General features: G+C 43.6%; 2 protein-coding genes across 9 annotated transcripts; both read left to right on the top strand.

Moving 5' to 3' along the window:
- Positions 1-3,136: 3,136 nt before the first annotated feature.
- On the top strand, positions 3,137-13,503 carry prdm10 (PR domain containing 10). 8 transcript variants are annotated; one of them, XM_034547848.1, is made up of 23 exons: positions 3,137-3,187; positions 4,300-4,429; positions 4,699-4,860; positions 5,132-5,191; positions 5,264-5,368; positions 5,669-5,843; positions 6,185-6,426; positions 6,740-6,940; positions 7,625-7,697; positions 8,063-8,180; positions 8,274-8,394; positions 8,494-8,763; positions 9,122-9,466; positions 9,680-9,835; positions 9,929-10,108; positions 10,198-10,308; positions 10,501-10,701; positions 10,827-10,970; positions 11,116-11,286; positions 11,391-11,528; positions 11,629-11,806; positions 11,895-11,992; positions 12,380-13,503. In XM_034547848.1, exons 2-23 carry the CDS (start codon positions 4,358-4,360, stop codon positions 12,566-12,568), a joined length of 3,510 nt encoding a protein of 1,169 aa, XP_034403739.1. In that variant the 5' UTR covers positions 3,137-3,187; positions 4,300-4,357; the 3' UTR covers positions 12,569-13,503. The 8 variants fall into 8 exon arrangements, with proteins under 8 accessions (XP_034403739.1, XP_034403743.1, XP_034403742.1 ...); XM_034547852.1 differs by lacking the exon at positions 3,137-3,187 and adding an exon at positions 3,193-3,218; XM_034547851.1 differs by lacking the exon at positions 3,137-3,187 and adding an exon at positions 3,232-3,335.
- Positions 13,504-14,009: 506 nt separating this feature from the next.
- Positions 14,010-20,248, top strand: si:ch211-151h10.2 (uncharacterized protein LOC567699 homolog). Its single transcript, XM_034547762.1, has 9 exons — positions 14,010-14,224; positions 14,602-14,896; positions 14,979-15,043; positions 15,226-15,364; positions 16,475-16,593; positions 16,683-16,863; positions 17,236-17,319; positions 17,395-17,490; positions 17,562-20,248. The coding sequence occupies exons 1-9, from the start codon at positions 14,052-14,054 to the stop codon at positions 17,907-17,909; spliced, it is 1,500 nt and encodes a 499-aa protein (XP_034403653.1). The 5' UTR covers positions 14,010-14,051; the 3' UTR covers positions 17,910-20,248.
- Positions 20,249-20,511: the final 263 nt, after the last annotated feature.

Genomic DNA, 20,511 nt, shown 5'->3' with positions numbered 1-20,511 from the left:
TCATTTTTGAAACAATCAGCCAGTAGACGTGTTTGAACAAGTTGAATTTGCACACGTTTGTTTGTCGAGTCTAATCGTGGGAACAAAAATTCAGAAGAGAACGACAACCGAGCAGATAATTACTTTAACGTTTTAGCTCACAGAGGTTCAGTAAGAAAAGGGTCAAACTCTCTTCAAGTGTTACTTTGCCTTTTCTTTGGCTATAGGAAACACATAGGCTGCAATGTGGCGCTCATTTCCATTTATTGAAGGTATCCAACACAAAAGACACTTAAGTAGCTGCACATTGATCCCAAAAAAACACAATAGGATTAATGCAGTTTATTAAAGTAGTACAATTGTGTCTAGTATTATTTCTTCCTTAGTCATGTTGTTAAAAAGCACTCGTCAGAGAGGATTTTTATTAATTGACCTCAAAACAGTAATGAGGTGTTGGCTGTAGCTCATAGGGACGAGTGGTCGTCCTGTAACCAAGGTACCCGGTTCCATGCATGTCTTAGTGCCCTTGAGCAAGACACTGAACCCCCAGTTGTTCCCCGGGCGCTTCACTGCAGCCCACTGCTCCTTAATAACTAAGGATGGGTACAATGCAGAGAAAAATGTACCATTATTGAGACTGACAGTCAACACGTTTTCTGCTTTTTACCCAATTTGCAATTCAACACACTGCACACATTTCTCTACTGAAGACACAGGAATCTGACATGAAGCCACTTGTTTTGCATTTCAAAGACTGACATTCAAAATTAAATACCCCTGGACCAATTGGCCAATTGGTCAACTTGTAATTCAGGATGTACGCTCTTTAAAAAGATCTCCTTACAACAACAATGGAAACCAACAGAACAGCCAGAGTCCTGTTTTCAAAAATGTGTATGAGAAATATGAAAAAGAAAATGCAATTTATGTTTACTTTTTTTGTTTCATCAAATATTTAGCTGTTTGTATTGACTTTCTTCTTTTCTTTTGTTTTTCAATGTGGAGAGCAATAAATATATATGCAGTAGCTATTGGTCTTGTGTGCTGTGTTTGGTCAACATATTCATACACTTTAACAATATTGCTGAAAAATCTAACTCAGACTATATCATTAGTAAAGTAGAAATGTTAAAAGGGGTTGAGATTGAGCACGGCAGTGCATAACTGGTTAAAACTAAATCAGATCGAATGAACTGTGTGTACGGTGACATTTAAAAAAATATTAATTATTGTATAGTTTTAAATTAGTTTTGTGACTATACAATAATATGTTTTTCATTTTGCAAAATGTCTTGGGTGTCCCCATATATGTGTGTGTGGTTGTTTGAGTTGTGTGTAGTGCTTTGCAAAAGGTTTTTTTTTTTAAATCGTACTTAAGCAATCTTCTAATAATATTACTGGGTTGTTGAGGTGATACCTTTTACTTCCATCACGACTATACACTGCCTGCTTACTGTGAATTGTATTCCTAAACTGGCAATTAAAATATATATATATATTTCTGATTGCATGTTTATTTCATTTTAAAATATTTACCGGAAATAGTCTGATTCTTATCTGCATTGATACTAATTAGACAGTTCGTTTCTGTTCTGATCTCTACTTGTGTCCACCGTCGACAAATTTGATGACGTTAATGTTGCAGTTCCCCTCACTGACCACCGGTGGGCAGTAGATACAGATTACACAAATTATTTTGGATTCGGTCAACAGTCATTGCCTGTCATCTGCATTTTATATATATATATAGATTGTTAGTGGAAATGGAATTATGCTATTGTAGACGAGACTATCATGCCTGTACAATATTAATGTAACCGAGCGCTCTGGGTTCGTGTGTGAGGTTCACTTATTACCGGTTAATAAACGGTCATTCTGCCCACGGCTTCACTCTCAATTTTATTTGCCTCACCACAGTCCAGTTACTTTTCCTCTCTATGGCAACCCCAAAGGGACATATCATCTCCAACACCAAAACACCGGAGACAGTCTGTTACATTAATACAAATACAATTTGTTCAACACAATTGTTAGTCTTAATTGATACATCTGAACATAAACTTGCATTCATAATTTATTTTAACAAATACGATCACTTAATGACCGTTTGTGCCATCTAATTGTTGTATCGCTTCAGTTTAATAACTGTATTTTGGAAGTAGTTACCGGAAGTATACTGTCATGTCTGCACTGACGCTAACTTAGTGTTGCGGTTCTTCTCTGTGGCCACTGGAGGGCAGTAGACACACGTGATTTCAGTGAAGAGGCTCGTTCGAGATGAACTGCGCCCGGAAAGTGGACGAAAGCAGGTGGCAGCAGCAGGTGGCGCTGACAAAAAACTGCAACAGGAAGTCACAGTACCGGTGGCTTCCTGTTAGATCCTTACTTGTAGTTTGCAGACCGCGTTCGGATTTATTCACCTGTAAATATATATTAATGTAGAAATGTGCGTTGTATGTTATCTTTTGATCTTTTTATGTCTGCATGTGAAACACATTGCTACTCTCTTTAAAATGTGTTATAAAATTAAGCACCATTATTATCAACCACACAATATGTCTTTAGATTAAACAACAATCAAGTATTACAAATACACAGAAAATAAGGATTTTCTACAAAACGTGGAGTTTGTTGTCAAATCTTAGAGCCAATCAGCTCTCTGATCTGAAGACAGCAAGGCGTTTCCCATCATGCATTGCGTTATGCAGTCGGTGGAGAGCGACTGCGTCGCCTGGCTCTAAAAACCTCGATCTCGTGAGGTTATTCTTGACCACGTGTTCAAGGCGTCAGAGCAAGCCGAGATCAAGTCGGACACAAATCTAACCCGCATGCATTGTTGATTGCCGGAGATCGATTCTGCGCAGGACGACTTAAATGTTCCATGGGTGGCCCACAAAACATACGTCATCCCTGCGCTGCTGCAGATTTAATTCAATTGGACGACTTGGGTGTTTCATTTTTCCAATTGGCTGTGACCATTAAGCCATATTCCCAATTAATAAACACATTGGCAGTAACTTCGCTATCCGCCTCACTATATTGTTAAATCCCGTCAGTGTCTTATACTATTTTTTTTAAGATAATCTTTTAAAAATATTTTTTAGCCCGTGAGAAAATAACCACCAATCAGAAGCCGCGCTCCTGCGCGTTGCTAGGCAGATTATGTTAATATATGCAACGCAGCCGTCTCTGCAGCTACCATTCTGAGGTAAGAACAACTTGTACGCTTTCCACTAAATGTAAGACAAATAGGATTTGCTTCAATCCTACTTATGAAGCTTGACTCCTCGTTAGTAGTTCTGTTAATATACATTAAAGGACCAGGATATTCGGGCGCATTTGAACCGGTATAACGTGTATGTTTTTTCTTTGGGTCTCTTCAATGTGGAGGTTGTTGTTGTTAGTCCCACCCAAAATGGAGCCCGTTCTTCCTTGTTCACAGTAGTCTTGAAGGGCTGGGCTCAACTAGAAATGGGGGACGGGTGGGTGTACCCAAATAATTTGGTCTTTTGCCGCTTGAAATCCAACGGTGTGAAACATCGCAGACTGCGGCCCCGGTCTTGGGCTCTGTCAAGTAGTGTGTAGCTCGCCGGTCGGTGTTACTTTGGGACGATACGACCGTAAAGCGTATGTTGCGCGGCGGTAAATGCCCGGGTTTCTAAAGCGCTGGTTTGTGTGGTATGGTCCAGTTGGGACCGAGAACCTGCGGGGTTAAAATAGGGGGGAATACATTTTTTTATTTATTATACCAACACCATTTCTGAATGAGTTTACAGAGTCGTGGTTTTCCCCGCTGGCTTTTGTGCCGACATGCGGCTGTATTTAGACCCCGTTTCCCGGGCGGCCTCGTGAGCTAACGTTGAGCTGCTTTGCCCTCGTCCCCCCGCGGAGTCCTGTGTGACGGCTCAGAGCCCCAAGTGTCATGCTGCTTTATTTTGGCGTCAACCTCCTGTCAGCCGAGCATACCTGTGTCTGGAGAACCTCAACGTATCCGTGTTGCAGATTGCACGTGGGGTTAAACTCTTCTGCAGAGCCTCGTTATTGCAGCTAAACAGCGTTTCTGTGTTTAGTGCATACCATGACTTTGATGAACCTGCAATGTAATGCTCCCTTGCATTACATTGTTAGAAATCCCATAATGTTGTGCCATGATTATTGAGATGATACATCACCTGGCAGTCTCAAATACATTATGAAATCAAGTCATCCATATTTTACTTTACCTTACCTGTTATCACCATGTAGCAATATTATTAATATTATTATTATTGTTATGATAACTATTACCATCCCCAGTCATCTTGTCCGTGTGCATTACAGGCGTCTCTGGCTGCCTTAAGAGTGACGTGGTTGGCGTCAGGCCTCGCAGCGTGCTACCATGGAGACCAAACAGGAATCATCGGCTGTGTGGGGTCAGACTTCTGACAATGATTCAGGCAATGGCACACAGGTCTGAACTCAACCAGTCATTTGCAGAATACAGCAAACTTGATGCATCAGAAGTTGCACACACTCACCAGATACATCCTTCTACCCACACCCCATAGTTTTGACTGTATCCCAAAATTCATTATCAAAATACTTAGTTCTAGTTAATAGAATATAGTGGGCTTGTCAAAGTTGTGATTCCTTACCCTCAGAAAGGACTTAAGGACAAACATGCACCATAGATTGTTCAACACTAATATGGAGCATTAATGGGGCCTTTGTCTCCTGCAGGTGCATTTTGAAGGCGGCACAGTGGCCCAGATCGTGTACAGTGACGATCAGACGGACCGGGGACAGCAGCAGGTGGTTTATACAGCAGACGGGAACTCTTATACCTCTGTAGAGTCTGCAGAGCACACACTGGTGTACATACACCCTGCAGATGGCACTCAGGTAAGAACAGCATGCATTTATGGGCGGGTGGGGTTCAATGTTGTGTTTAAGGATGCCGTGGCACATTGTGTGGTGTCGACCCCGAGAGTCATTCTTGACCACGTGTTTGGCACATTTTTGCAAAAAAAAGCATTAACCCTCAAGAGTTTGATTTATTTCCACTGTCTTGGTTCAAATGTGCCTCGTATACATGAATGAACATGTTCTATTCCCAGCATGCAATTGGCCCTGCAAGAGTTGCTCACAGCTCGGCATTAAACTTCTCTTTCAGACTGTATTTGCTGACCAGCCACAAGTGGCTTACATTCAGCAGGATGGTACAACACAACAGGTAAGTTTACCGGGTACCGTCATGTGCCACCTGCTTTTCTTCAGCCTCTAAGCAATGTGTTCTTATTCGTAGGTCACAGTCTTGCTGCCCAGTGGACAGAACATAAATGCAGCCAATCTGCATGTTCTCAGTAATGTAGCCGAGGCTCCCCAAGCTATCCTGGAGCCAGTTTCCCAGGTGAGGACATGGCATGACAACGGCATGTGATATGATGAAGAAAAATAGTCTTCAGAAAAATCACAGGTTAACATTTTGATTGATGTCACTGTCAGTCCCTTAGAAACAAGTTACAGATGGATGTTTCTTGACTTGACAATTGCAACATTTGTTTTTGTATGCATGGAATATCATGAATATATAATCTCTGCTGGATACATTTATCTTTCCTTTGTTTACATTTTGATTGCACCGTTACATGTGAACCTGGCGATGAGGACTTATTAGCGTTTCTCACGATATTGAAATGGTCAAACACAGGAGCAGCTGTCTGTGTCCAATGCATTCCCCTCCATGGCGGACATGGCGGACCCCCCCCTCAGTCCCCTCGGGGCCACAGACTCCACGGACGATTCTGACGAAGATGAGGATGAAGACTCTGAGATGGATGACTGGGAACCTCGTCTGCCTCAATCATTCAACCCTCACAGCCTCTGTGAGTGAAGTCGTCCTGTCTGTCAGGAGTCACTCATGTAGAGCAGACAGCGAGGATGTTGAGTCTTTTTTCATGTCTTGACTGGAAATTATGCTTTATTTATTTAACAGACTCGGCTCACAGACTTGCAGAAACCACATAACATGACAAAGTCAAAATATAGAACACTAGTTCTGTCCTACAACAAAAAAAGTTTTCTTGATAAGCAATGTAACCTGATGGGTTTATAATTTTCAAGTAACAAATCTGCCAAATTGAAAATTAATGAATGAATGAATATATATATTTAGCTGTGGTGGTGATTTTATCTCATTGATCTTATTTATTTTGTGGCTTCTCAGGGTGTGACGAGTGTAGTAATGCCAACCCTTCTGTGTGCCTGAAGCACGGCCCTCTGCACCCCGTTCCCAACCGGCCTGTGATGTCCAAGGCCCGGGCCAGTTTGCCTCTGGTACTCTACATCGATCGCTTCCTGGGCGGAGTGTTCACCAAGAGACGCATCCCGAAGCGCACACAGTTTGGTCCTGTGGAGGGACACCTGGCTTCTCAGGGTGAACTGCAGGACCACTACATCCATCTAAAAGTAAAACGGCTTGATTGCTTTGCAGCTCTCTTGTGAAGTTTTTATTTTGGTATTTAGTTGCACTGAGTAAAATGTTCATTCTGTACTAGGAAGAGAAATGTTGCTCTTTTGGTTAAAAATGACACTCTGATATTCGACATCCAAACTGTCTTTGTGTCACTTCTCATTTTGGTGCTGAATAAAGTTATCGTAAAAATGTAGACTTAGAGTTTTCTAGTAAAGTGCTGGGCAAGTGAGAACCGAGGGAAACATTGTGTACAAGCATGTGCTAAGGTTGTTCTCTCCCTGTCTGATCTCTATTTTGTTGTCGTAGCTGTGCGTGCTGGATGCAGAGAAAGATGGAGAAAAGGCTGATGACATGTGGTTGAACCTTTCTGATGAAGACAGCTGTAACTGGATGATGTTTGTGAGACCTGCTCAGAACCACCTGGAGCAGAACCTAGTGGCCTACCAGTACGGCTCAGAGATCTTTTACACATCCATCAAAAACATCCAACCCAAACAAGAGCTCAAGGTCAGTTTGTGTGTTGCGTTGTGCGTTTGTCCTGCGTAATATAGAGATCCATCGACGGCATTTTCTTCATGCCAATGTTTTTTTAAAGTCTGACCTGCTGTAATTCACATTGTACACAACCAAGTTTTCAAAATCTATATTTATATATGAAAATTGAAATTCAATTGAAAGTTCATAATATAACATTGCCGGTTAAATACCTTTTTAATAGGCAATATATTTTCTCAAACTGTTCTCAAAAGTTATATAATCTTTTAAAAGTTGTTCCTCCACAGCTCTTTGTGTGTGTGTGTTTACAGTCTGCTGCTGTGTGCACAACTTAAAACGCTCATGCAACACATGTGTGTAGATTTGACCGGCAACAAATCTGGTATATGAGAATGATGATCAATCAGCTGACAATCGGCTGGTTTTGACCGGTGCTCAATCGTTCAGTGCATCTCTGGCTTCATATGTAGTACGTTCCCCTTTTCGCTGTGTGCACAAAGTAATGAAATAAAGCTGTAACTCCTGTATGCTCCCTGCCCAGCGTCAAACAGCATAAAGGCTGGTGAGGAAGTTAAGTTCAGTCAAATGTCTAGTAATTTAAGAGCCAGATATTTTTCAGAGCTGAAAGGAGAGTGCATAAAGGATATTTGAATAGTCTGCAGTGATTTGTGTTTTGAATGATATTTCCTTCTGCAGGTGTGGTATGCGGCATCATATGCAGAGTTTGTCAACCAGAAGATCCACAATGTTACAGAAGAAGAGAGAAAAGGTGAGTCGCTGCACATCATATATCAACACCATGAACATCACAGATCAGATCAGGATAGCAGAACCAACACACCTCCTGTTGTTGGCGGTCATAATGCTCTAAGCAGAGCTCTGTATGTCAGCTAAAATGGTCTATTCAGCTAAGATTGGTACCACAAGGCACGGTGGTGTTTCAAACTCCCAGTGGTAGAGGTTCTGTTTTTCTTCTTCAATTTTGGTTATTAGAAAGATTCCGATTGTCATTAAAAAGTCTTCAATGTAACTTGCATTAAGCTGTAGCATGTGTCCCGTTACAAACTGTACCAACAGTAAGAGGAGTTGGTAGTAGTGGTTGTTCCTGGTTCTCACTTCCTGTTGTTCCTTCAGTGCTGCGGGAGCAAGAGAAGAACTGGCCTTGTTATGAGTGTAACCGCCGCTTCGTGAGCTCTGAACAACTGCAGCAACATCTCAACATGCATGACGACAAATTAAACTCTGTTACCAGGTAAAACCCCCTTTCTTCATACTATTTAACATTTTCTCTTTAATTTCTATCAGAGCCCAAATGACCAGTTTCACTGTTTCATTCCTCTCTCAGATCCAGAGGCCGGGGGCGAGGAAGAGGCAAGAGGAGATTTGGGACAGGAAGAAGACCGGGACGCCCACCTAAATTCATACGTCTTGATCCACCAGTCGATGCTGGTGGGGAAAAGATAGCGGTAAGAGACACATTAATGCATTCTGTGTTGATTATTGATGATTGATTGACTCTGAAAAATTGTGATGGACCTTTTTTTTTCAAAACTTTTTTTAATCAGGAGACGCTGGAATTGACAGAGACGCCTCTGGAGGAGCACGCCGAGGGAGCTCAGAACAGGTTGAAGGTGGTGGAGATGGAGTCGGAGGCAGCGCCTGGGACTGAGGCAGAGGGACAGCTTATCCCTCCCGCAGGGGAGCCCGTTTCAGAGTCCGTCACCCCGCCCTCCGACACGTACGTGCCTGTTCCACTAAAGGAGGATCAAGGACAGAGCAGCCAATCGGACGCCCACCTCACATCTCAGGACATGCGCCGTGCCAAGAGGATACGGGTAAGACTGCTGCGTTCAGCGAAATGCAACAGCTTTTTAGATAAGTTTGCTATTTGGTGTCTTAGTGGCCCTGTTTGCTTCACAACAGTGTGTCTCTCTTCCTAAATGCGTGCGTCCCTCAAAGATGGATGTGCAGGTAGGTAGGACCAAGGGGATGGCAGAAAAAATCTATGTGCTTCAAAGATTCCTTTTGTCATTTTCCATGGTGTTAATATTCATGTGACATTTCTGAATATTCCCCCGCCTTGCACACTCCGTTGCATCCATTAGCCTCATCCCATGTCAGAGCAGAGCCATGTCAGTAAACACTGTTGGGATATCCTGCTAGTAGTTCCTCCCTCTCTTTTGTCCACCTCAGAACGCAGCGCTGCAGCACCTTTTCATACGGAAGAGTTTCCGTCCGTTTAAATGCACCCACTGTGGAAAGGCCTTCCGGGACAAAGACAAGCTGGATCAGCACCTGCGAGTCCACGGCCGGGACGCCTACGCCTTCGCCTGCCACATTTGCAGCAAGAGCTTCACGAGTGACTCGGCCCTGGAGGACCATCTGCTGGTGCACACGGAAAACCGCTCCTACTCTTGTCTCTTATGCACGGAAACCTTTGAACGGCTGGACCTGCTCAAAGACCACGTAGGGATGCATGCTGTGAACGGCTGCTTCACCTGTCCTTCCTGCAAGAAGACGTTTACTGACTTCATCCAGGTAAGTAATAAATGCCTAATTGTATTGTGTCTGTGATAAAAGGACCCTACTGCTCACTTTATTTATTTATTAACTCGGTTAACAGTGTAAACATGAGTTTATGGTCTCAAGTCTTCTTCAATACAGCTGGTTAGAATTTAAGCAAAGCAACGTTCAGTTTTGAAATAGTAAATTGACTTATTTACTCAGATTACAAAGTGTTCTCTTCCTTAGGTGAAGAAGCATATCCGCTGCTTCCATTCAGAGAAGGTCTTCCAGTGCCCAGATTGTGAAAAGGCCTTCTGCCGGCCGGACAAGCTCCGTTTGCACATGTTACGCCACTCTGACCGCAAGGACTTCCTGTGCTCAACATGTGGCAAACAATTCAAGGTAATATGAATAGATGGAGCATTGAAAGATAACATTAAGTAGTAAATAGAGGTCTCGTTTCTAATGTGACAACTCATTTCCTGTGGCATGAAGAGAAAAGATAAGCTGCGGGAACACATGCAACGCATGCACAATCCCGACAGAGAGGCCAAGAAAGCAGACCGAATCCACCGCTCCAAAACCCTCAAACTGAAGGTGCCCACCACGGACTTTGAGAGCTTCATGTTCAAATGCAGAGTGTGCATGATGGGATTCAGACGCAGAGGAATGCTGGTGAGCAACAAGTCACAGAACGCTTTTTGTTTGTTGATAAAGGAGTTTGAGATATTCCGGTACACTTTGCTTTCTTCCTCTGGTTCCAGGTCAATCATTTGTCCAAGCGTCACCCAGAGATGCGTATTGATGACGTGCCTGAGCTCACGCTGCCCATTATCAAGCCCAACAGGGACTACTTCTGCCAGTATTGTGACAAGGTCTGTCCCCCCCCCCCCCCATCCTGTCATGTGCACTTTGAGTTTTTGGAGAAGATTGGTCATTGCTGTTTTATTATTTATTCAATATTTATTTAAAGTTAATGTCTCAAATCCAACATGCAAACTTCCGCTTCACCTCAAACTCTGAACCTGAGCTGTCAGTATCAATGATCAAAGAATCAATCTGTGCAGGTGTATAAGAGTGCCAGTAAGAGGAAAGCACACATACTGAAGAACCACCCCGGGGCAGAACTACCTCCCAGCATCCGGAAGTTGCGTCCGGCTGCTCCTGGGGAACCAGACCCCATGTTGAGCACACACACACAGCTGACGGGCACCATCGCCACTGCACCGGTCTGTTGCCCACACTGTGCCAAACAGTACAGCAGCAAGGTTAGTATGACGCTTTGTCAAAGATATTATGAATATTTCTGCAAAGATTGCCTCATTAAAAATTGGATGCTGTGTCTTCGACAGTCCAAGACGCCGGCTGATAACTCTCTGTGCTTGTGTCTCAGACTAAGATGGTTCAGCACATCAGGAAGAAGCATCCAGAGTTTGCCCAACTCGTCAACACCATCCAGGCTCCTCTGACGACAGCTGTCATCAGCAGTGCACCTGCCGTCATCAGTGCAGACGGTACCGCAGCTGAGGCTGTAGTGGTAAGAAAGAGTAACAAATTACAACGCTCAGTGGCGTTCGTTAAATGTGGGGCAATACTTGTAAATAAAAAGGAAAACTGGACTCAGCACCAGAATCAAACTAATATACATCAGATATGACTTCAGGATTTTATTTTCTCCACAGACCACAGATTTGCTGACCCAGGCCATGACGGAGCTTTCTCAAACACTGACCACAGACTACCGCACGGCTCAGGGGGACTACCAGAGGATCCAGTACATCCCAGTGTCTCAGGCAGGAGGCAACCTGTCCCAGCCGCAACACATTCAGCTGCAGGTGGTGCAGGTGGCTCCGGTAAGATCCAGGAGCTGATCTAGGACTCAGATTAGCTTCTGTTAGTTCTGTGGTAGATTGAGGTGAATGCAAGAAAGTAGTAATTTATTTTCTGTGTTTCCCAGGCTTCCCCCCCACATTCCCAACACGCGACAGTAGATGTGAGCCAGCTGCATGACCCTCATGGCTACAGCCAGCACTCCATCCAGGTACAACACATCCAGGTCAACGAGGCCTCAGGCACTGGACAAGGTGACAGCCAGGTAAATACTCAACCCTCTGATTCTGATAATAACACACGTTGTGGGTCCCATAATGTGAAGCTTTATAACCATAATATTGCATCTCTTCACTCTCTTTTAGGTCACCGGTCAGCCTCTAAGCCCCACCTCCCAGCAGCCCAGTCAGGAGCTGAGCCCCACCCAGCTGACCCCTGTGACCTTAGCACAGAGCCACACCCTGCAGGCCAGCAGCACCCAGCAGCAGCAGCAGCAGCAGGGGACTGTGCAGCATGCCTACATACCGGGGAACTGGAACTACTGTGAGTCCTGCACATGCTCCCATGTCATCCAGTCAGACTGTATGATTTTCCTCTCGGGTTAATATGTAACTTTTTTTTCCTGTGGCAGCGTCTGAGATCCAGATGATGGCTCTACCCCACACGCAATATGTGATAGCTGAGGCCAGCCCTCCTGTATCTGGAGTCAACAGCAACCAGGTGAAAACGGTGAGTGAATGCTGTCTGATACCTGTCAGATTAAAGTGAGTACGTTAGGCTGTTATTTAGGAAATCACTGTGATGCCATGTTTTCTTATCGGTAAAGCGCAGCCTGCAACTGCAATAATCAATCATTTCTTAATTGAACCTCCAGAACATTGTAATATATACCCTTACATGATATAAAATGACAGAAACCAGGGTAGAAGATTTTGGCCATGTTTTGGCCCCTGCTCTGCATAAACATCTTTTTAGAACTGTGTGCTTCCAGATGTGTTACATCTCATCCAATAAAAATCAGAAATTGGCAGCAATTCTGAATTGAACATGGCGGCTTATGGTTCCAACTGAACCCCTAATTGTGGAACTTATGACGTTCTCATCCCTGTCCTGCAGACCCACTACATTATTTCCGAGGGTCAGACTGAACTGGAGACTAAACAGACCATTCCTCAGAGCACAACCCAGGGCCATGTGGAACATCTGGAGCAGCAACCGGCCAATCAGCAAGCCACCACACAGTACATCATCACCACAACCACCAATGGCAGCGGCACGAGTGAAGTCCACATCACAAAACCCTGAACTGTACTGCTATGTATACCTCAGCAGCTTGTATGTTAATTGTCGAACACACACGCGATCGCACGTGGACACATACAGCGCTACATGGGGGATGACTTGAGGACCTGCACAGTTTTATGTGTCGGCAAGACGGTGACGGAGTTGCAAGCTGCCTTTTTAACAGAATATATGAACTGAACTGAACTTGCTTTAAAGAAACGGCACTGGAAAACATTTTCATTGAAACTGCTGAAAACGGGGACATGATGTCATTATATTAAATACAGGGTCACATTCGGGAAGTATGGACCATAAAAGCAAACCTTTTACAGTCTTGCTGTGTGAGCTACTGAAGTGATGGAAATGTCCTGACACATATTTAGTGCCCATTTTACATATTTGTAAAGTTAATTTCTTAAGTATAGTATTTGTAATGAAATCCTGGAATGAAATTCAGAACTGAAAAATACTATATATTATTAGGTCTAAACAGCTTCCATTGTATTTATGTTTATTAAAATAAGTACTTCATTTGGGGCTGATGCTTAAAGAACAGCACAGTGTCTGAGGGTAAAGAAGGGATATCACTACTCGGCACTCATATTTCCTTCCCAATAAAGTGAGAAAAGATGAAAGAAGGAAGAGCTCAAACCTTGTGATAGCATCACCTGGCTACTGTGTGTTCATGAGCAAGGCACAGAGCTGGAACTTATAGTATTACATTACTTCTGGTACTTAGATTTTCATTAAGTACGTGTCAGTTACCCATGAAGACAACATGGGTTAATACACAAAATGTAAGCGATTTGTAAAATGCTTTTAATGTTCCCATTATTTATATTAGTCCATAGACTTGTACAATGTAAAAAATATTGCAGGAATATTATGAGACTTTGATCATGTACATTTTGTCCTTTTTGTCTGTGTTGAGAAATTAAATTCTTTATATCTCCACACTGTGTTTTCTGTTAAATTAATGACAAAGGTGTTGAACTTAGGGGGCAAGCGATGCCCAAACAGTCCGCTCACGTTCATTTTGAGAAACTATTGCGGTCTTGATCTGTCGGCATATTATTCCTGCTCACACTGCTAGATGACAGCATGACCACAGAAAACACAAACAAGGTTCACGGCATCTTAAACGTGACTAAAACATTATAACGCAACAGACGGGTGTCAACCTCAATGATGTGTGTGTGTGTGTGTGTGTGTAAATGATCTCTCATCCATTTGTGAACCTCTCTTTTAATTAAGGTTGTAATGCAATTCATCAAGCTGTTCACATGGCGTGACCTAATAGCTCGGTGACTCCTGGTGCACCTGGGCGGAGCAGGGCTTGTCCGCCACACAATTGTGATCAGTGTGTTTCACACATTCCTTTGTGGATGGAAGGTAGGCAAAAGAAAACATCACCTAGATTCAACAAATCTTCCAGTAAAACCAGTTTAACACGCTGAACTAATCACATACCAGTCAGGTGTATAGTGTTCAACTAATTGCTCTGATGCAGTTTCAAACGGCGGGTCTGGCTCTGTGTTGCTCCCATGCCTTGGTTGACAGTTTGCCATCCCAAAAGTCGAGGCGGTACAGGACAAGCATCCAGGCCTGTAGATGGATGGAGGAGGTGATGGAGGACGAGGAGGGAGAACCAGCTGAGAGGAGGCAAACACGGCAGAGGTAGGTAGATCTGTGGCATTCAACTTACCTTTCACTAGCGTCTGAGTGGAATCTGCTCAGCTATGTCGACAGCTACGGGTTTGTGTAACTTTCCACCTCATGTCACGTATAACAAACACGCCTCGTGCCACACAATGTTTGATCTAACTTCAATGAAAATTAAGGGCGCATTCCAGGGACCTTGTCTCATAAAAGAGATCCAATATGAATACAGGGAAACAAACTTAAAGCTGCGCTAATTCTCACTACATGTTAAAATAAAATTCATATTTGCATGACGGGTTATCCCTTTTTCCGTCCCATTTAACGATGAAAAGTGTTCTCTTCAATCTCCAAAAAAGCAGTTCTCACTCCTCTCTGTGTTGCCTTTTGAACAGTTTGTTGTCCACCTCTCGGTCACTCCATTACTCCAGAAGTTCCAACCAATCACCTGTTGGACATCAGCCACAGCAAACATCTCGGTTCCAGACTCTGAGGATACTGAGACAAGGCTGGTCTAGTTTTGCTCCAGCAGGTGTAGTGTGGTCAGTCTGCCAGGTGGAGGCGACGCTGCACCCTTCTCTGTTACTGGTGGCTGTGCTCTGGAGGCTCCTGTTGGTGTGTTTGCTGTGGATGGTTCTGGGAGGTTGTGTCCATGCCCTGAAGTGCTGCCTGCGGGCAGGACAGGACCGGGTGAGCGCAGCGGCACGATGTGAATCACTTGACCCTGTTGTTGGATTTCTGTGTTTATGCGGTGAGTTTGCTTTAATTCAAGGAGGAGCTTCCACTGAGCATGCAGCAGGAGGTTGTTACTGAAAACAATAATTACCACTATTTAAGGTAGGACTTCATTTGACAGCCACTCCTTTTATATGACCAAAGACCATATAGGCAAGATATTATCCAAGAACAATGTAAGCATCAGGCTTTTCATTGCCCCAAGTGAGCCACACATTGGCCAAGACAGCATAAAACAAAAGTACATCTGTAGGCAGGATCACATTTCTGCATTATTCTTACAGGATGTCCCAGTCGAGGAGCCTGGACCCCCACGTTCCTCTGGCCCTTGCCCTGGTTGACAGCCTGCTGTTGTGTGTGCTCCAAGAGCCCCTGTCAGACCCCAGTGTGCTCCACATACAGGCTCTCCTCTCCAGACTGGAGGTGGGAGGGAGAAAACCACCTTGAAGAAGCAAAATACCTCTCTCTTTCGCGCACACACACACACACACACACACACACACACACACACACACACACACACACACACACACACACACACACACACACACACACACACACACACACACACACACACACACACACACACACACACACACACACACACACACACACACACACACACACACACACACACACACACACACACACAAGCAGCCTCCAGCAATACCTGTCATCTCCTGTGTTTTCACTCGCTCTTTGCATGTAGATTAGTGTGAAGTCTTTGTTGGTGGTGTTATATCAGAGCTTGTACTCAGGCATGCACTGATATTCTAGCCCAAGGCGACACCCTGCTGCTGTCTTCTGCACTCCGATTCAACCAGATTGGCAGAGGAGAGACATTTTAATGCGTATTTTTTGCATTTTAGCACTCACCATGACTGTGGCCGTATGATAGCAGTGTCAGTGAGTGTGTTAGCCTGTCAGTCTAATGCTATTTAATTTAGGCTGCAGGTCAACATTTTTAGTGGTAGAATTGATCAAAAACAAATGACCGAAATCTGCTGTAACTTTGTGAGTTTAATGCTCACCAAAGTGCTGTCATATTGGGTTAAGAACCCCGTCCTCGCCTCAGGCATACCTTTTTGTGCCATGAACATTACACTCTCAAAACCCACTATAGTGAGACTCAAAACCTTTTGACGAGATGGAGCGGCCCTTTTTTCTTTTGAGAATGTTCCAAACATTTATTCTTTAAATAACTATTGCAGAATCAGTATTGATTTTATGCGTTTAGGCATTTTTTAAACTGTGTGAAAGTATGTATTTGGATGTGTAGAACAGATGTTTCTGTGGAAAATGTATATAAAATTCATCAAGTAGATTCCGACACACTGTCCCCATCTATCGACATTTTTATGTGACAGAATTATAAACGCAAATAAAAATACGTATGACTTTCGATGGGTGTATGCATCCCAGGCGCTGCACAGCTGCACAACGCATTCATTTTGCAGAGGGAGGTTCAAGTACCTCGACCAAACCAACCAAAAACTAAACCCAGCCCCCTCACTTCTCTATTTCTTACTGTAGTCGGTGTGTCACACACTTGAAACGGCTGATGTTGGGTCAGAGGTGACGCTGGAGGATGTGGGCGGAGACTCTTTACTGATAGACAAAGTGAAGCTCATCCACACATACCTGCAGCAGAGGTAAGGTTCGACATCTAGTGTACATGCCAGCGGCTTTCTGGGAAACTTTTTTCAGTCGGATTAACATCACACACGTTTCCTTCTGATAGGTCGAGCTCACTGTGTCGACTCGTACAGGTGCAGGGGGAGTTTGAAGTCAGTGTGAAGGACGTGCTGCTAGGCCTAGAACGCCTCTGGGCTCAGCTGGAGGACCTCCACACTGGGGTCACACTCACTAAAGAGGGGAACCGAGGCCACGGAGACCTGGCCTCTGCCCAGACAGACGCAGAGGTAAACAGGTGTGAAGCTCGCTCTGCAGTTGTGTGGTACTGGTATTATAGTGTATTATATTTGTTGGGGACACCCACGTCAAAAATATATTTTGTTAGGGCACTGGTCAATTCTGAAATGTTGGGCTGTTTACTTTTAACTAAGAAATATATTTAGAAGTTTTTCTCACATTAAGTTTTGCCTTAGCCTCAAGTCTGTTTAGAGAACACATTATCATTCAAAGTGGCACTAAAGGAAGCAAGGAAAAAGTATAAAATAAAAATAAAAGCTTACAATGATAACAGTTGTCTTCCTCATTTGAGTTTCTTTTAAGAACCATGAATCCTTGACATTTTGAGGGTTGTTTGTAATACTCTTACGTCTTTGGACAAGACTTTGTTTGCAGTCTTGAGTGACTACAGGAACAGACTTCAGTGCTGCCAGGCTCACCTGAAGCACGGGACACAATTACTGCAGGTGAAGTTCTCCTCATGCAAGAAAAATCAACTTTGGATATTGTCGGCTGTCTTCACTCAGAAATCCCTTCCACAGGAGTTAACATGGCGTCATACGCAAACAAGCAACAGTGTGAGCAGCAGCAGTGAGTCAGTCTGGCCAGAGCTGTTGCTTCAGTCCAACTTTGAGCAGGTACAAATAACTCCAACATTGTTCACGGTTTAACAACCTGCCAGGACTAATGACGTCTTCTCTCTTTGCAGTTCGACAAGGTGCAGGAGAGTTTCATCACCCTGGAACAACAGACCTCTACGTTCCAGGCTCACCTGGAGGGACTTGGAAAGGGCAATCAGGAGGGACCCGCGGGGCCTCTCGATCACGGCGACAGGGCCAATTCACGCTCAGCTTCTCCACAGATCTCCAAAGGTCTCCAGAGTGTAAGCGCAACTCACGAGCAGCACCGTAACTCGACCTCCGCATCCACATCTGTCTCCTCAATGGAAATGGACACAGACACAGAAACAGACAGTGCGCTCACACTGTGTGAGAGGTCGGCTCTGCATTTCACCTCCACTATCGGACGCCTGCGCAAATCTGGAAGGAGGAAGTGAACTTTATCGGACTATACTTGGTATATGCCCCAGAAAGTTTGTAAGAAAGGTTTTAATTAACAATGGAGATCATTTGCTGGTTGCCTTGAAACATTTGTTTTATTTATTTGCTTTATCTTTTTTATTTTTAAAAACAGTGATGGAGCAGGAGCAGCTTTATTTCTTTTCACTGAATATTTTAAACACAAGGGGGCACACCTTTACCAGTTATGACAAACATAAACTTTCATCTCACACCACCTATTCAACATACTTTATCATGGTATCAAACCCTTCATATACCATAATAGCATTTCTAATCTCTGTCTGCAATAAGGGACCATTGCCCAGACCTTTTCCTTTCAATCATTTGAGGAAATTGTTGGACAGGCCTCTCAACCATATGGTCCATAAATGTGTTTCTCCAAGATCGGAACAGCCAGCCACAACTTGTGTCTGAAGACGTGTTGAACGACATTCAGGCATGTTTCATTTGCTTATTAATTGCATCATCCAATTGATTTTCGTTATGGAACCATTCTTTTAACCAATGTTGTGAAAGTGAAAACATTTTTTTATGTTTATCTATACATTTAAGAAGCATGTTCTTCTAATGTGCAGGGGGAATAGGTGTCAGGTTAAGAAATCCCAGACCTTTTACTATTCCGGGACAATTTGTTTTGTTCTATCTCAAGTGGCCGTGATGACTTGAGCTTTTCAAAGCAGGGATATTATTGGGCAGAAGGGGGAGAGGAAGGTAGAAGGGGGCAGTGGAGGTCAATGCCAGAAGCGTTTCTGTTATTACTAAAAACTGAGCAGCCCTTTGGATCTTTTTGAAAGACATGAATGTCTTTGATCCAAATTCAATTACCCTGCAGCTCCGACACTGATGGCATAGAAGTCGACAAAGTTTTCTTAACCAGATCCTGACTTTTCTGGCCGTACCGAACAGAGTTTCGGATGGAAAATCAATGAATTTATTGCTGCCGTTATGTGCTAATTATAGCGTGCATGCCATGGACGTCATTTGACCATGAACTTGCTCACCATCTGCCTGATCCGGCATCTGTCCGATTCCCTCACACTGCGGCAGTGATTGGAAGAGGTGTGGCCGACCACTGGGGAATCTGGGATGAAAGGAATGCAAGCATAACGCTGCAGGGTCCGAGCTGTCACAACACCAAAGACATAAACACACCATGTCTGGACAGATAGAGGGACGTAAACACTGTAGGAGGAAAGATGATATGTGTTTGGTAACGCACAGTTAGGGACAAGCGCTTTTAATGAAAAAAAGCTATGTTATGGCATGTCACATGAATATGTAACATTTTCCACAAATCAGTTATGAATACACAGAACATAATAGTGTTGGAGGCCCGCCTAGAATAACAATGACCACATTTGCTTTGAGGTCCAATAGTCAAAAGACAACAACATAACTTTTTTAATTGGTTTATTAAGTGCTTTGATAAATGACTAGAAGGATTAGGAGTTAATTCTATTAAATGTCAATGAAATACAGTGCCTCATCCCGGCCCTGTCCAGATGAACTCGTGCTTCACATTGCAGGCATGTGATGTCATGACCAGCAGAGGGACAGCGTCTGGGTGAGCAGGGCGCCCACCAGTGATCTGCTAGCTGAGAATGTAAGAGTACGCTAATGAAATTACCGCACGCTTTGTTTAGTTACACTAAAAAGTTGATGACTAGCTTCCTCGTGGGCCACTCTAGTCCTGGAGGAGAGGACATTTCAAAGCTAGCTCAAGTGTGTGTTGTTTCAGAAAATATGGTTCATGGCAGAGGTCAATCCCTTGCCTTATCCTGACAATTACTCAAGATCGTGTTTCACTGGTGTACACATAGCACACATTTGTGCTGATCCCTCCTCTGATGGCCCTGCAAGACACATACAGTAGTGTGGACGGCTGCTATCTGATACAAACAAACTCTTGGAACGTGTCACAAGACCTGAGAGCGCAGTTAAATAATCCACTTTAAATGCCAGTTAAGGATTATGCACATTGTAAATGCACTAAATTGTATTCAACAAATTGTTGAGTACGAAGTTAGTACGCGGACAAATAAGTATCAAACAGAGGAAACATATACAGAGGCACCAAATAAAGGCAATGAAGCAGGCTGTATCAATGATAAAGTGTGTGTGTGTGTGTGTGTGTGTGTGTGTGTGCGCGCGTGCACGTGTGTGTGTGTGTGGGGGGGGGGATTTCCCACATCACACAACATATCACACCGCCGTTAGAGGGAAAGCAGCTGACTTAAAATTGTCAAAATCACATTTAGTAAAACAAGAGAAAACAACTTATAAAGTGATGAAATAATATTGTTTTTCATCCTCTTTCGAGACTTCCTTTGTTTTACAACTTTTCCATATATGTCAACGATCCCAATAACCAAAAGGAGAAAAGGTGTTTATGTTGAAATTCGTTCATCTTGTTCTTTCGTTAATGTGTACATTTATGTTTTGATGATTTTATGGGCCTGTAATATCAGTAAGAGGTACCAAATGCTGAATACGGAACCAACATATTTGTCCAACATATGGTTCATGCACAAATCCACCGGATACTAACAAATAGGATTCACATTTATTTTAATGAGG

This window comes from Cyclopterus lumpus, chromosome 13 (genome assembly GCF_009769545.1).
Source record: "Cyclopterus lumpus isolate fCycLum1 chromosome 13, fCycLum1.pri, whole genome shotgun sequence".
In the NCBI taxonomy this organism is placed as follows: domain Eukaryota; kingdom Metazoa; phylum Chordata; class Actinopteri; order Perciformes; family Cyclopteridae; genus Cyclopterus; species Cyclopterus lumpus.
This window is presented reverse-complemented; position numbering and strand designations above follow the sequence as displayed.

Coding starts and splice junctions, on each gene's coding strand:
- prdm10 (XM_034547848.1), top strand. CDS start 4,358: ATGGAGACCAAACAGGAATCATCGGCTGTGTGGGGTCAGACTTCTGAC. Junction 10,702..10,826: donor CCAAACAGTACAGCAGCAAG/GTTAGTATGACG, acceptor CTTGTGTCTCAG/ACTAAGATGGTTCAGCACAT. Junction 11,529..11,628: donor CTGGACAAGGTGACAGCCAG/GTAAATACTCAA, acceptor ACTCTCTTTTAG/GTCACCGGTCAGCCTCTAAG.
- si:ch211-151h10.2 (XM_034547762.1), top strand. CDS start 14,052: ATGCAGTTTCAAACGGCGGGTCTGGCTCTGTGTTGCTCCCATGCCTTG. Junction 15,365..16,474: donor CTCTCCTCTCCAGACTGGAG/GTGGGAGGGAGA, acceptor TTCTTACTGTAG/TCGGTGTGTCACACACTTGA. Junction 16,864..17,235: donor CTGCCCAGACAGACGCAGAG/GTAAACAGGTGT, acceptor TCTTTGGACAAG/ACTTTGTTTGCAGTCTTGAG.